At 32.9% G+C, this 17,225-nt stretch overlaps 1 protein-coding gene across 1 annotated transcript in view; it reads left to right on the top strand.

Moving 5' to 3' along the window:
- The window catches only part of LOC149796225 (protein MON2 homolog), a 210,821-nt gene that overhangs the window by 131,599 nt on the left and 61,997 nt on the right, over positions 1–17,225 (top strand). Inside the window, exon 11 of the mRNA XM_089966185.1 lies at positions 2,704–2,832. Within this exon, the coding sequence (XP_089822311.1) occupies positions 2,704–2,832 (129 nt within the window). The remainder of the gene's footprint in view (positions 1–2,703; positions 2,833–17,225) is intronic.

The raw sequence follows: 17,225 nt of genomic DNA, 5'->3' as shown, positions 1-17,225 counted from the left end.
GAATAAGGTTCTACTCTGCCATTTTTACATACTTCTAAAGGTGGGACAGGTGTAAGGTCAATTTGATTGCATTTCTGAACTGCACAGTGCAGAGAATGTTAACATACCTGAATGCTACTTTTCATGTAATTAGCTGAAATTTCTTTGCATGTGGTAAATTATTCAGTTCATGCAAGCAGCTAATCAAATTCTGCTCTCATTTAAGTGAAATATGAGCTTTAACTAATCCAAAGTTCTCTAGTTTTAGCAGTTATTAAAATAGGGAAAATTAATTTTGCCAGATTAGATATTACCCGCTTCTGAAAGTGCAATGAATTAATAATAAAATACATATGAAGTTAAAAAGTTATCGGCTTATTTTTTCCAATTTAAGTTTGAAATCCATTGTGTGAAAATGACAGTAGAGCTAGGAGTCTATTGAAAGATGCACATCTGAAGTAATGCCAAGCTTTATACCCTCCAACCCAAATTACAACCATCAATCAAAATAAAGGGAAATAAAGGTTCTTTTAACAGTACCTAATTTATACAAGGTCTTTTTAAATATTACTGGTGAGAAAAATCTTGAAAAATCTTTTCTTTAAAAATCAAAACCTTTAAAAATTGCAAAACTGAGGAGCAAAACCTAAGCTAAAAAAAAAGGAAAATGTTACAGATGTTAACAAATTACAGTCAGGACAAACATCAAGGTAGTTTTTATGAATGAGAAATTTTTAATGGGTAAAATCAAAATTACATGTAAACAACACAGTTAGGACAGTACTCTATATATTCACCTTTACGTTGAATCCTTCAGCAAACTGCACAGACTTAGATCTACCATCTTACAAAATCAGGATCTATGCGGTTTGTGAGCTAAAATCAGCAGAACAAATAACACATACTCTGATGTGCTGGCACATTATGTAATAGCAGATCAGGGCCTATGTTGTTTGCAGTAGGACTTATAAACAAGTATATACATTACATTTTCTACACCACTGTAGAACCTGTGCAAATCCCAGTATTAATAAATTACACTTTTTTCAAACTCCTGTTAGCAGGAAACATGCCTGTCACTTTTCTGCCAGCATTGGTGGCATCAGAAGATTTTTAAGCTTTTGGTTAAAATTTTCAGCAACACTTTGATTGTGGTAATTTTGTTTTCATTGTTCTTGTATTCTAATTTTGAATTCATATAAATGACTTCATCTTGAAGCACAGAAAGTCAAAATGTCTGTTTTTATCTGAGCTTATCTGACCTTTATATGTATAGTTCACAAACAAAACAGACAGACCAACAAATAAATATCTAAAGAAGGAAACAGAACAAATATAGCTGTAAATAGAGTAATGAGTTACTTTGATATTTGTGTTTGTTTTTTTGTGGGGTTTTTTTACAATATGTATAGCATATTTCAGGTACCAGATTATCTCAACTTTATTGGAATTCAGATTCCTTTATTCTTAAATGAAGCATAAAGTCAATCATATCTCAAGGAACATTTGACAAAATGTATCCCATTCTTGGTCAGTTTGAATTGAATGACTAACAAGGCAACCCTGGGTATGCCAGCCTTTTCTTGAAAATGTCAATCAAAGCACTTTAAAAGTGTATCCCATTCTTGGTCAGTTTGAATTGAATGACTAACGAGGTGACCCTTTGTTTGCCAGCCTTTACCTGAAAATGTCAATCAAAGCACTTTCAAAGTGTATCCCATTCTTGGTCAGTTTGAACTGAATTACTAATGAGGCGACACTGAGTATGCCAGCCTTTACTTGAAAATGTCAATCAAAGCACTTTGACAAAATGTATCCCATTCTTGGTCAGTTTGAATTGAATGACTCATGAGGCGACCCTGGGTATGCCAGCCTTTACTTGAAAATGTCAATCAAAACACTTTCAAAATGTATCCCATTCTTGGTCAGTTTGAATTGAATGACTAACAAGGCAACCCTGGGTATGCCAGCCTTTACTTGAAAATGTCAATCAAAGCACTTTGACAAAATGTATCCCATTCTTGGTCAGTTTGAACTGAATGGCTAACAAGGTGACCTAGTTATGCCAGCCTTTACTTGAAAATGTCAATCAAAGCACTTCAATATTCATATTTCATTAATTTTAAAGTTAAGATATTGAAAAATAAAATGGAAAACAGTGTTAAGTTTGTGCTTAATAAATTTTAAAAATGAATTTCTCATTCTCAACTAATTGGTTTCATTTCTCCATGTTAACTTTTATAATGGCTTAGAATTTAGTATTGTTGTGTAAATTCGGTTGTGATGAAAAACCATAAGGTATCTTAACCAAACACTGAAACCATTGTTTTCTGAACAAAATGTTATTCCTTGAACAAAAAGCAGCCACCCATGGCAAAAGGCAACTCCAGCTGTCTGTACACAGTTTCACCTTTTTAAATTTGTTTTTGAACAATGTCATGCATGGACTATGATTGTCATGATGATGATGATGATGATGATGATGATGATGATGACGACATTATCAATATTGTTTTACATGTACTATTCAACAAAGTCATTAAACATGCATTTATGGTGTTCTGTCACAAATTTATGTTCCACACAAGATTACTTACATATAAAGTCTTCAAAATTAGTCATTTTTCCATGACAATCTTAAGTGATCGGTTTATATGGCCTTGTGTATGGGTTACGTAAAGAGTAATCTGGGTTGGCTTTTCATTATCACAATATATTTCCCAGGTGGATTGGGTGACCATGAATTTCATTCCGTTTGCGGAGAAGTGTGTGGAACTGACAGTTGACATGTACAAAAGGGCAGCATCTCACCTGACTGTGATACAGGCCCATGTTCTACAAAAGATTATCAAGGTAAGATGGCCACAAGGATTCTGAGGGCCTCAAGGTAGATTAGTTTTTAGCTAATTGTGTTACCCTCTTTAAATAAGGTCATTATTATTATTATTATTATTATTATCATTATTATTATTATTATTATTAGACTGGTTGTCAGCTTTATGTAGGCAATTTATTGTCACGTACATGAAAGTAAGACTTAGGTGTCATGTTTCCGGTTGTATTAGTTGAAGTTAGGGTATATTTCATGACCACTGTTGGCAAGGCTTGGAAATAAAAAGGGAATGTATTAAACAGATTCCACTGCTGTAGGTGGTACCTGATTTCTTTTACTTTGATTTACTTTGATGTGTGTGTGTGTGTGTGCATTTTTATCCCACGGTCAGTCTTCATATTTTTAAGTGTGACACCATCACTATTTTCTAAAAAGGGCCATTGTATCGGGGACATTTTTGTCACTGACACATTTCTAGTTTGGTAAATTAAAATTTTCAAAATGAGAAGTGTTTACTCTTGTGTTAGTGATACTATTTTATTATGTTATAAACTTTCCTACTATACATTTGATGCAGTTGCTGGGATTTCCCATGTTGGATTTTCTTTTCTTTTCTCATCTTGTGTATTTCACTAGTGGCATTCCTGCCCCCCAAAAAAAACAAATTAAGAAAATAAAGAGTGAGATTTTTTTAATCTTTTCTTGAAAATTTTGGAGGAGAATTCTTGAAGAACAACAGATAATTTTTATTGCCTTTTTGAAGGTCTTATGATGTTCAGATTTTGCTGTTTATGCCATATACCATCAATACTTGATGATATGTCAGGTCCAGCTGCAACAAATAACACCAGAATAGTGGAGTCTGTGTTGTTTTTTCTGATCATCTATCATAACAAAGTGTCTAGACTTAGATCTGCTAATGCACTTTGTGTCAGCAGGTCAGGGTCTTTGAAGTTTGTAGTTAGATCCAGTTTGGATGTGAGTATATACGATATGTGCAATGAGCTATTTTTTGTTGCCTTATGAGTTCCAGTTTTAAAATCGTGTTGAAATAGTCCAGTTTTGAAATCATGTTGAAATAGTCCAGTTTTAAAATCAAGTTTAAATAGTCCAGTTCTAAAATCATGTTGAGGTAGACCTTTTTAAAATCATGTTAAAAAGTCCAGTTTTAAAATCATGTTGAGATGGTCCAGTTATAAAATCATGTTGAAATAGTCCAGTTTTAAAATCATGTTGTGATAGTCCAGTTTAAAATCAAGATGAAATAGTCCAGTTTTAAAATCATTTTAAAACAGTCCAGTTTTAAAATAAGTTGAGATAGTCCAGCTTTATAATGCTTTAGAATACAGCATAATTCTGATTTGAAATTTTTAAAATTACATTTAAAATTGCAAATTTGAGAAACTTGAGATTTTTAATCTGATTTTTGAAATGAGTTTTAATATTTATATTTATTTATAAATTATTTATATTTGTCTTTAAAATGGGTAAGAAGGTAGGTAGAAAGTATTACTGTGCACTCGATATTTTTTATGTGGTGCAGTAGAGCCTGATTTGAGTGACCTTTGCTGCGATCAAGCACCTGTCATCTATGATCAAAATCATAGTGCACAGATCTATTTGATTTTTTAAAAAGGCACCATCTTGTGTGACCACCAGCTGAATGTGTCCAGCAACCATGCAGTTTAGACAAAATATGTACTTTATCCCTACTATGAATAACCACATCACATAAACCAGATATAAACACTACTGACTTTTATTTAATCCTTTGTAATTATGATTGCTGAGGAAGGTCTACAGGTGGAGTTTGTTCAGATTATTATGACTTGTGTTGAACAAAAGATAAATGAAGGATTGTGTCTGGGTACTAGTTTCTTTCAGCTGACAGATAGCGTTGTATGTTACAGATCATAAACCAGACTGCAAGTGCAATATCATTAACTTTCATTGTGGTACCCAAACCATGTTCATCCCTATTGTGATTAAACATTCCTTTTCTTAACAGAAACAATCATGGTTGTATATATTTTAAGTGTTTTGATTGGCATTTTTGAATCTCCTGTCAAGTCCTATCACAGTGGACACAATTTTATAATGAGAAATATCCTCATCCAGCTTTCACGTTAGTGCATCACGTATTGTTTGTTTATCGAGCTTTTAGATAATGCCATGAATAAGATGTATGTTTCATGAGTTAGTAGTGTTTCCTAGATGAGTTAATTCTCTTGTGTATTGCTTTATTGTTCTTACAGTTATTAAAACCCACACATCAAGCCAAACATACCATTGTCAGAGATTTTGTCCACCATGGTGCATCAGTTACACCCTTTCCATTCATGTTGTGAGTGAATTAAGCCTTGGGTTTCTTAAACTGTTAATAACTTTATTCTGTTTCGGAATGGGTTAATTCTGTTTTTTATATTTAATTTGTACATGTATATATTCCATATTCTTCTCGAGTCTAATCATAAACTCAACATTCACTATTCAAACTTAAGTCATTGACATAAACATCTGGACACTAAAACTAATGAAATACTCTGTCTAGATGACAATTTGTGTACTAAAAAAACTTGTAAATTTTTCAAATATTTTGTCAAAAAATTGCTTACATCCTTTTTGTACAATTGTGCAGCAAGTTCAGTGCTGGTTGGATCTGATCAAGGTTACACTATATTCTTCATCTCCAATAAAGATCAATTTCATGAAATGCTTCAGTATTTTCTTTTACAAATAAAGAATTCTGGTTGAATGTTCTGGTTTTCGTTTTTCTGTTTTCTTTGTAAAACTATATCAGTGTGTTCATCATACACATGTACAGCCAATGACGATGAGTCTGAAACATTGCCAGGAGTTTTCTACTTTGATCCAGTTATAATATTGATATTTATTTTATGTTAGTCTATGAATTATTGAATTTTGCAAGAATAATAATTTTGATAATTCACAGGAGTGAAGAACTGCTTTTCAGCAGCCATCAATAACATTGTGGACAATGATTTTTATCCACCATGTTTTCAGTTGCTAAGTCAAGTGGGAAAATGTGGACCTTTGATGCATGAGCACTACATTCAAATCACATTATAAATTTAATTTGTTTTCCCCTGTTTTATTTCTGAGCACATATATGCTTACAGTATCACCCTACCCTCACAAGAATGTGCATAACAAATTGCAAGGAGTCAAATAAGTGAGGGAGATAACTCTTCATAGACAAATGGATGGTGTAATAATGTTTTAAAGGGAAACAACTCCCCTTAACATCTCTAATTGTGCTTCAGGACACACGGTACTAATTATACGGAAGAACTGTGAACCAGTCTAGAAATGGGTGAAGAAATAATAGAGTATTTACGGGTTTGGTGGTCCATAATTGGTTAATAATGAAAATTAAAATTTTAGTAAAAATATCTTTTGAGAGCTTATCCTATATGTAATTTTTAAAAAATATAGACAAATTTCTACTGATGCAATTTTAGTCTTTTTACAGGCTTGACTCAAGAGTACTCAATGAAAGTAGCACCTGATTCATTTGGTGCAGAATCAATAACATGTGTTTCATGCACATGTATGTAAACAAAATGCTGCAGCTCATATGGTGTTCTCCACACATAAGCTTGCACCAAGGTTAGATGTGCATGGAGAATTATAGGTCTCATCATTAGCACCCAGAAATTTTAAGTTATTGAATTTTGAATATGATGGTGTTTCCATATGTTTACTATTGGAGTTGAATTAGTACCGTGTGTCCTTCAATGCTTACAGTGGTCATTTTTGTTGTTTAGTCAGCTATATCATTAATGCACATAAGAAACAGAAGTTACATTTATTCTGTGAAATCATCATATGCAGTCCACCACCATCTATGAGTTGCATGTGTTTCCATATTGGCACCCTCTGCAAATATTATTTTATTGGAATACTAGTGTTTATGAAAGGACTGTTCTTCAAAAGAAATATATTTGACCCTTATAAAACATTCCAGTTTCAGAATATTTTACAGTTATTTGTGCTCATTCAATATATATATATATATATATATATATATATTGTATATTCATTTTCCATGCATTGAATTCTCAGTAGATATCATTCGATAAGCTTATTCCTTAATATTTATGCTATTTTATCTACTAGTCATTGACCAGAACAGTGTATGGGATGGAATGTTGTCCTTTATCCATCATTCAATGTTTGCCCATCCATTTTCTTAAACTACTTGGAGCATTGCCATGAACTTTCTACACACATTCATCCCATGGTCTAGTTGGGCTTAGATGAAAATGGTCATCTTGTTATCACTGCTGCTTCTTAATGAACAGTTGTATCAGCGTGAGATTTTTGTTAAAGGATGGTGTCTAGTTGAAATGAAAATGGTGTTGATGTGATGTGTATGGCTACCATCGCAGCCATTTTGAAAATCTTGTTATTGCTACTCCTCCTGAATGGATAGCATTGCTCCAGTGGCCTAGTGGTTAGAGCATCTACTTCAGATGTGGGAGGCCGCAGGTTGGAATCCCAGCCAAGTCATACCAAAGACTTATAAAAATGGTACTAACAGCTGCATTGCTAGGCACTCAACATTAAAAGGTTAGTGTTAGGACTGGTTGGCCTGGTGTCAGGATAATGTGACTGGGTGGGATCATGATACATCACTGCGGCATGATGCCTCAGTGCTAGACATCTGTATAAACTGCCACACTGCAGACATTGTAGTAATATGACTGAAAAATTGTTAAAGCTGCGTTAAAAATCTAAAACACACACACAAACATATATAAATATATGCTGCATCTTTACTTTGACATGACAATCTATTATTAAAGCTGCAGTTGTGAAAATGCTGATGATCTGGGATAAGCCTAACAGTCTCAGACCAGATAAAAATCATGAAATGTTTGCATTCTCTGCCCCATATCAGTCTAACTGATATGTGTGATAGTTCATTGAAAAGGAAAATTATGACATCTAGATCAATATTTTCATGATTTTAACTCATTTTAGTAAAGCTTGTATCATGTTTCTCTGAATTTTTGATAAAAATGTTAGCAGTGTAGTGGCAAAGTGTAGTGTGTTAATTATAATGATGACAGGGATGAGTAACTCGTGTAACTCATTCATCCCAGCGACATGTGCTTGTGACATTTTTTCCAGAAACTTGAATTTGTCCTTAATGAAAATGATGCCAATCTGACATCCAATATGTCCACCACAGCAGCTAATTTTAAAATCTTGTTATCACTGATGAATGTAAGAGGCGGTTTAAACATTCAGTAGGTGAAAGGAAGAAATGGTCTTATCTTGAATTCCTGGAAATACTCTTTGCCCTGTAGAGCCACAGACCAATCATGTATCTCTTTATTTAAAATGTGTACATCAGTATTCTCATTCTGGATTGCAAATATTCCACATTTGGTATTTTCAGTGATGGTCATGGACATTGTGAAATTGGAATATTGAAGTTGAATTATATTATATGAAAAAGTCAAGTGTATTTTTTAAAATAAGTAATTTTTGTACTTTCCATGAAATGAATATTGAATAGTAACCAATATTTCAGTTTAAAAGTTTCAAGTAATTATCCTATCATGGAGAATCGTACAAGTAACAGCTGCAGAAATCCCAGACATTTAATTTTTTAGTTAGGACAGGTTTGTCTATATAGAGACAGCATTTGCAACGTTCCTGGTGAGGATCATAGTTGTACAGGTTGCAGATATTCAAAGTGCAGAATATTTGCTCAGAAATGATGAAAATCCAATATTTATGACAGAATTTCCACTACTTAAATATTGAAGCTAAATAGTATCTTGTAAATGCAGTATTCAATGTTTGGAATTTCTGCAGCCATCAATGATGCTTCAAGAAAGTCATTTCTAAATGTACCACATATGCTTCCTTACATGTTGAGTCTAACTACAGTCAAGATAGACCCTGATTTGCTATTTTTTTCCTCTCTCTCTCATATATATATATATATATATATATATATATATATATATATATATATATATATATATATATATATATATATATATATATATATATATATAATTATTATTAAAAAATAGTCTCTTATTTTTCAGAAAACACTGATTTTTTTTTATTCATTGGGGTAAAAAAATAATTATCTGATTAGTGTCACTTTAAAAATGATTTAAAAAAGTAACTTCTGACATCACTGAGAACAAAATCTGACCAATAAATCTTGAATGAATATCAATTAATTTCATAACTCTCATTTAATTTAACAAATTTGGATTTGTAAATTTTGAGTTCCAAACTATAACAAATACAATAATATAAAAATGAATATTAGATATAAAATGTAAATATTGAATATATTACAAATAAAGTATTAAACATAAATATTGATATTTTAGTAATAAAATGTATATAAATATTATATATATTAGATATAAAATATAATAGTGGATATATTACAAATAAAGTATAAAACAGTTATCAGATCTATTAAAAATAAAATATCAGATATAATGATTAGTTATATTAGAAATAAAATATACAATATAAGTATTAGATATAAAATATAAGTATTAGATTTTTTAAAAAATGAGAATAAAAAAGATCCTTCCTGCAAAGGAATAGCACTGAATGAGAAAATGTGTTATAAAGCGTCAATGTTTTATTTAAAGGTAAAGACCTTAATTCATAATGTAAAACCAAACACTTGCTTGAGTTAATGTGACCTTATTTAGCATTTAGTATATATACTCGCTTATAATTCCAATCTACCTGCAAGCTGTACAGCCAATATCTCGGTCTGTGCAGTTTCTTAGTAGCAGTCAATAGAAAAAACAACATAGACCCCAATCTGTTGACCCATCATGCAACAGCTGATCAGGGTCACTGTTCTTTGCCAATGCATGACAGCAGATCAATTCGCTGTTATTTGCCATCATGCGACAGCAGATCAGGATTGCTGTTCTTTGCCATCATGCAACAGCAGATCAGGGTACTGTTCTGTGCCATCATGCGACAGCAGATCAGGGTCACCATTCCTTGCCATCATGCAACAGCAGATCAGGGTCGCTGTTCTTTGCCATCATGCAACAGCAGATCAGGGTCACTGTTCTTTGCCATCATGCAACAGCAGATCAGGGTCGCTGTTCTTTGCCATCATGCAACAGCAGATCAGGGTCGCTGTTCTTTGCCATCAGGATGGGTATTGTTTTGCAGTTGGGCTCGACTAAAAAGTGATACTATCAGTATTGATAAATGATGTTATTGTAGTAAAATAATTTTCTTAGTAAGGAAATCATGACTAACACAAAGAGACATACTAAAACACATGATATATGTTTGACCAGGTTCTCAGGTGCCTCTACCTATCAAATTAAAGGGAAAGTACCTCAGTTTGATACTTTTATTTCTGGGAAATTATTAGAAAGAAAATTATTTATATATTACTTGTAATGCTAGAACAAAAAATGGGCATCATGGACAAAATAGTGTTGTATTGCTCTGTAGGGTCAAGTATGTATGATATACATGATATATAAGATTTACAAAGAACTATTTTCACTACATGATCTATTAGAAATAAAATATAAATATAAAGATTAGCTATATTAGAAAGAGTGTATACAATATAAATATTAGATATATATATTAAATATAAAATATAAGTGTTAGATATAATAGAAATAAAATAGAAAATAAATGTATGCACACTTAAATGTTAATTATTAAGAAATTTTTCAAAATGATCATTTTTCAATATTTTTATAGAACATTATTTGCAGATTGCAAATCAATTTCTCTGGAAACATTTGTACTCCAACCAGATTAAAGAAATTTACTGTTAAAATTAATGAAAAGTTAGATTAACAAAAATTGCCAATGTCATTAGTTGCCAATGACAATTGGGTTCACACACCACTCCAGTGGCCTAGTGGTAAGAGCATCCACCTCGGATGTGGGAGGTCGTGGGTTCAATCCCTGGCCAGGACATACCAAAGACTTACAAAAATGGTACTAACATCTGCCTCACTTGGCACTCAGCATTAAGAGGTCAGTGTTAGGACTGGTCGGCCATGTGTCAGGATGATGTGACTGGGTGGGACATCATGCTACAGACATGTAGCATGTAGCCTCAGTGCTAGACATCACTATAAACTACCACACTGCAGACATCATAACGATGTGACTGAAACTTTTTTAAAGCTACGTTAAAAATCCAAATCACACACACACACAACTGGGTTCAGTTTGCTCTGACATGATATCATTTTAGAATAGACTGTGCTAAAATCTCAACATCAGCAAGTTCATTGTTCTAGTTGGTTGTTGGATACACAGTCATTATTAAGTTAATACCTCTAACAAATTTTGTGATGGTTACACTTTAAAATGCAGTTATTCGTAAACAATACAGTATGAATTTGTGATATCAATGAATATGGGGTTTTCAGGTGTAGAAAAATCCCAAAATATTTCAACAGAAACCTCCATCTCTCACCTTTAAAATATCAATCATCCAATTAAGATATATGAACCAGTATCATAATTTTAGTTTATAATTACCAGTTAGTTACTTTTTTTGTAAATATTAATTTGGACAAACATGTCCTAATCCTTCGTTCATTTACCTTTCTTATTCATTCTTTGTTATATTCATTTGTATTTTGTATGCTGCAAATTAGGAGGTGGTTTTGAAACCGGTATTTTTTAAATTGTAATGTTGATAAATTTAGTAATATTGATAAATTTCTACACTATTTTGTAAGCTGCATTAAAATGGGCTTCAAAAATTTATACTTTATAATTGTCGATCAGTAGGCATTTGTGAAATGCAAAGAGTTACCTTAGACTGTTTAAAACACCTCAAAATATTAGGACTTTGTTTGCCAGGGCAGCCAGGGGAGGAATTATCTGACCCTGAACTGGGTCATTTCACCTCAACACAGGGCCTCTGAGGGCAAATCAGCTTGGGGGAGGGTTATTGTGTCAGAAGAGGGTGTAATTACCAAATATTTTGACACATTGCATTGGCCATCACTAACACCTGTTCTAGGGTCACATCAGGGTCTCCCTTTTGGCAATGGCTTCTAATAAAGGAGAAATTTGGAAGTGTAATGATAGGGGCTAATGTTAGTTGGTATGAAATAAATCTTCATATGTGAAAAGATAGAGAAGAACAGGTGCAATTTGGCAGAACAGTTTAGATAGAGGTGTTATCATCATTCACAAAAGAAACAGGCTGAATTTACAGTTGAGTAAACAGGACAGAGTTTGCTTTCTGTAATGGTTCCTAAAGTTTGTTAAAATGGAATAAACATAAGTTCAAGATTATTAATATGACAGAATTATCAGACAGATTTATAACTAATTAAGAACTTTACAAATAATTATAAATTATATTTATTGAAATTAAGATTACATATTTGTAAAAATTTGACTAAGGACATTCTGAAATGAACTTGAGAAATACTAGGAATTAAAAAAAATTTTGAAATTTCCAGTACCATAATATACTATTTTGTAAGTCAAGTCCAACAACATAGACTATGAACTTCTTAGTAGCACAAACTACAATTCATTTTTTTTTAATTCTGAGGAAAAACAACAGATAATTCATGAATTAACATATTAATTATTAGATTAAATAATTATTAAGTATTATTTCTCTTTTGTTACTGCAGAAGAATTGTATAAAGTTTGCATGAGAAGGTAGTCAGAGAGCAATAACTCTCAGCTGACTGAGATACCTTTTGTCATCTTGGAAGAGAAGGACTTACAGAAATAGACATGTCATATCTGACTTTGTTGAACAATATTGATTTGTTTTACATTATAATATATTTGTGGATTAAAGTACAGACTAAAAACTTATTTGAAATTTAAATAAAATAATATGGGGCAAAATCATCCTTTCCATTCCAGTGTCACCACCATCTCTTGACCTGTTTTCTTTTCCCTTTTGTATCTATTCTATACAGAGTCTTCTAATTTTGTTATTTATTATTTTCTGCTCACCGTGTCAGTTTGTGATGGAGAGGAATTTACAAGTTCATGTGTATCTGTTTCCTATCCTGCCAAATATATGTTGAAACTAAAATGGCAGAGTGATCTTGAAAATTAATATTTAGGAAAACATTTTGACCAAAATAATATTCTCCCCATTATAATGTACCTCCTTATTGTACAATTCCATATATAATATGGTATTACTATACACCCAGTGACTGAAACTATACCATTATAAAACAATAAGGGTTGAAAGAAGAAAAAGTGAAACTTGATCTTAAATCTTCATTTCCTTTTCCAAAAACCATTACAGTATTTCACAAATTTTTATATTGCCTGCTATACTATATATTATGCGCTCACTGTTTTGTAGGTATCACAGTTCTCAATATAGTGCAGTTTGTAGATATCACAATTCTCAGTATAGTACAGTTTTGTAGGTATCACAATTCTCAGTATAGTACAGTTTTGTATAGGTATCACAATTCTCAGTATAGTACAGTTTTGTAGGTATCACAATTCTCAGTATAGTAGTTTTGTAGGTATCACAATTCTCAGTATAGTACAATTTTGTAGGTATCACAATTCTCAGTGTAGTAGTTTTGTAGGTATCACAATTCTCAGTATAGTACAGTTTTGTAGGTATCACAATTCTCAGTATAGTAGTCTTGTAGGTATCACAATTCTCAGTATAGTACAGTTTTGTGTAGGTATCACAATTCTCAGTATAGTACAGTTTTGTAGGTATCACAATTCTCAGTATAGTACAGTTTTTTAGGTATCACAATTCTCAGTATAGTAGTTTTGTAGGTGTCACAATTCTCAGTATAGTGCAGTTTTGTAGGTATCACAATTCTCAGTATATTGCAGTTTTGTAGGTATCACAATTCTCAGTATAGTACAGTTTTGTAGGTATCACAATTCTCAGTTTAGTAGTTTTGTAGGTATCACAATTCTCAGTATATTGCAGTTTTGTAGGTCTCACAATTCTCAGTATAGTACACTTTTGTAGGTATCACAATTCTCAGTATAGTAGTTTTGTAGGTATCACAATTCTCAGTATAGTGCAGTTTTGTAGGTATCACAATTCTCAGTATAGTAGTTTTGTATGTATCACAATTCTCAATATAGTACAGTTTTGTAGGTGTCACAATTCTCAGTATAGCAGTTTTGTAGGTATCACAGTTCTCAGTATAGTGCAGTTTTGTAGGTATCACAATTCTCAGTATAGTAGTTTTGTATGTATCAGAATTCTCAGTAAAGTACAGTTTTGTAGATATCACAATTCTCAGTATAGTGCAGTTTTGTAGGTATCACAATTCTCAATATAGTACAGTTTTGTAGGTGTCACGATTCTCAGTATAGTAGTTTTGTATGTATCACAATTCTCAGTATAGTACAGTTTTGTAGATATCACAATTCTCAGTATAGTAGTTTTGTAGGTATCACAATTCTCAGTATGGTAGTTTTGTATGTATCACAATTCTCAGTATAGTACAGTTGTGTAGGTATCACAATTCTCAGTATGGTACAGTTTTGTAGGTATCACAATTCTCAGTATAGTATAGTTTTGTAGGTATCACAATTCTCAGTATAGTACAGTTTTGTAGGTATCACAATTCTCAGTATAGTACGGTTTTGTAGGTATCACAATTCTCAGTATAGTGCAGTATTGTAGGTATCACAATTCTCAGTATAGTAGTTTTGTAGGTATCACAATTCTCAGTATAGTAGTTTTGTAGGTATCACAATTCTCAGTATAGTACAGTTTTGTAGGTATCACAATTCTCAGTATAGTAGTTTTGTAGGTATCACAATTCTCAGTATAGTAGTTTTGTAGGTATCACAAGTCTTAGTATATTGCAGTTTTGTAGATATCACAATTCTCTGTATATTGCAGTTTTGTAGGTATCACAATTCTCAATATAGTACAGTTTTGTAGGTATCACAATTGTCAGTATAGTAGTTTTGTAGGTATCACAATTCTCAGTATAGTACACTTTTGTAGGTATCACAATTCTCAGTACTGTACAGTTTTGTAGGTATCACAATTCTCAGTATTGTACAGTTTTGTAGGTAATGTGGTTGACATTAATGGACCCCAATTATAACAAGGTAGATAGCTGTACACCATATCAAAGTATTTTCAGCACCATTGCCTATGAAGAGTTATTTGAATCCCAATGCAGAGTTCATTGTTTACATCTGTCAGTATCAATCAAGTATGAAAGTTCACTTTGACAGGCTTATTTTTAAAAAAGGGACTTCTCACCAACCAAAACTATGAGAGAAGAGGACTTTAATTATCCAGAGATTAATATTATTATTTTGTCAGGTGTATGTGTGATTTTTATTTTTAACTTAGATTTAACAATTTTCCAGTCATATCACTATGATAGCAGTGTGGCAGTTTTTATCGTGATGTCTAGCACTGGGGCATCATGCCACAGACATGTACCATGATGCCCAGTCACATTATCCTGATACCAGGCTGACCAGTCCGAACACTATGCTTGAGTGCCAAGTGAGACACTGCTAATACCATTTTTGTAAGTCTTTGGTATCATTCAGCCAGGGTTCGAACCCACAACCTCTCGCAACCCAGACAGACCCTCCAACCACTTAGGCCACCAGAGTGGTCATTTTGTCAGGTAATTGAAGTGATAAAAGTGCGATGGAGTAGCTGTCAAAAATAGTAAATACCATATATATTCCAACGGCAGCAAACATAGACCTGATATGCCATTGCATAATGTACTAACATATCAGGATCGATGTTGATTGTTCTTCTGATTACTCCTAACAAACTGCATAGAACCAGAAATTCCAACACATTATGGAATGACAGATCTTGGTCTTTGCAGCTTGCAGTTGAACTGGATTTTTATGTGTGAGTGCTTATTGTACGTTATTTCCCACCCTGTGGATCTGCTGGCCCTGGAACAATAATGATGTTTACATTAAAATAATATAATAATTAACATGATGGCCAAGTTGTAGTTAATATAGACTGTCCTTTTTTAGATTAATTTAATTTCTAACTGCTCCAGTAGCCTAGTCATTGACCATCTGGCCAAGACATCCCAAAGGCTTATTAAAAAAATGATACTAACAGCTGCCTCACTAGGTGCTCAGCATCAAGATGTTAGTGTTAGGACTGGTAGGACTGGTGTCAGGATAATGTGATTGGGTGGGACATCGTGCTACATGTCTGCGGCATGATGCCTCAGTGCTAGATATCTATAAACTGCCCCACTGCAGACATCCTAGCAATATGACTGAAAAATTGTTAAAGCTACATTAAAAATCCAAATCATACACACAGTTTAATTTCTTCAAAAGTTCCTTTTCTGACTATTGTACTCCATAACAAAATGTAATGATCTGCAATCTTTGTCCAAGGTAAGATTGTGTGACTGGATCATGCATATTAATAATTAGTAATGTCAGGATCCAGATCTGCTTTAAAGATTCAATTTATTCCTTCCACCATATGTATTTGCTTATAAGGCAAGTCCAGCTGCCAGCAGTATAGACCCTGATCTGCTAGCATATAATGCACCAGCATATTAGGGTCTTTGTTCTTCAGATTACTCCTCCCAAAATGCACAGGCCTAGATATGCTGACACATTATACATCAAATTTGGTCTGTTCAGTTTGCAGTCTGACTGGATAGGACTTAAAAGCAGGTACATATGGTATATAATGGCACTACACTGATCATATCAACCAATATTCCTGTTACTCTCAGTACATTAGTTAATGTTTATCTTGACCCCAAACAATTTGTTTTGGCCAATTTCACACTCATCACCCCTTCACCAGAGAGCCACCACAAGGTCTAATTAAGTTAAAATGACTCCCTAGGGAGTTTCACAGTGAAAGGGACTTCCTCCCAATCTGTTCCCCTTCTTTGGTCTTGCATAATAGGGATGGTACCCCCTAAACAAGCATGAAGTAAAAAGATAGCTTGTTTTGTGCATCATGTCTTTTTATAGATACAATGTCTGGTTATTGCTAAGAGTGGTATTCATGATTGAAAGGGGTTTGATGTGAGTTGAAAGGGGTCTGATGGGAGTTGACTCCACAACATAGATGAACAAATTGACAGTGAGGAGATGGATACAGCATGTAGATAGATAAACAGCAATACATTGATATATAGATGGATGATTGGGCAGAGGGTGGATGGACATTTATAGTACAAAAACACATTTTCACAACCTAGTTCTAGGTTATGTTGGTAGTAATACATGTCATATAAATTCATATCTGTCTGATTTGTTATTCCTCATGTTATTGATTATTGTAGGAAATCTTTTCAGTAAGCAATTAATGGTTCTCTTTTCTCTCAATTTGAATAATATTTGGGATAATGTTTTTAATGCCTAACTACAAAAATATTTCAAATTTGTTTGC

The sequence above is a fragment of the Sinohyriopsis cumingii genome, chromosome 7, assembly GCF_028554795.1.
Source record: "Sinohyriopsis cumingii isolate HCF-2022 chromosome 7, ASM2855479v2, whole genome shotgun sequence".
In the NCBI taxonomy this organism is placed as follows: domain Eukaryota; kingdom Metazoa; phylum Mollusca; class Bivalvia; order Unionida; family Unionidae; genus Sinohyriopsis; species Sinohyriopsis cumingii.
This window is presented reverse-complemented; position numbering and strand designations above follow the sequence as displayed.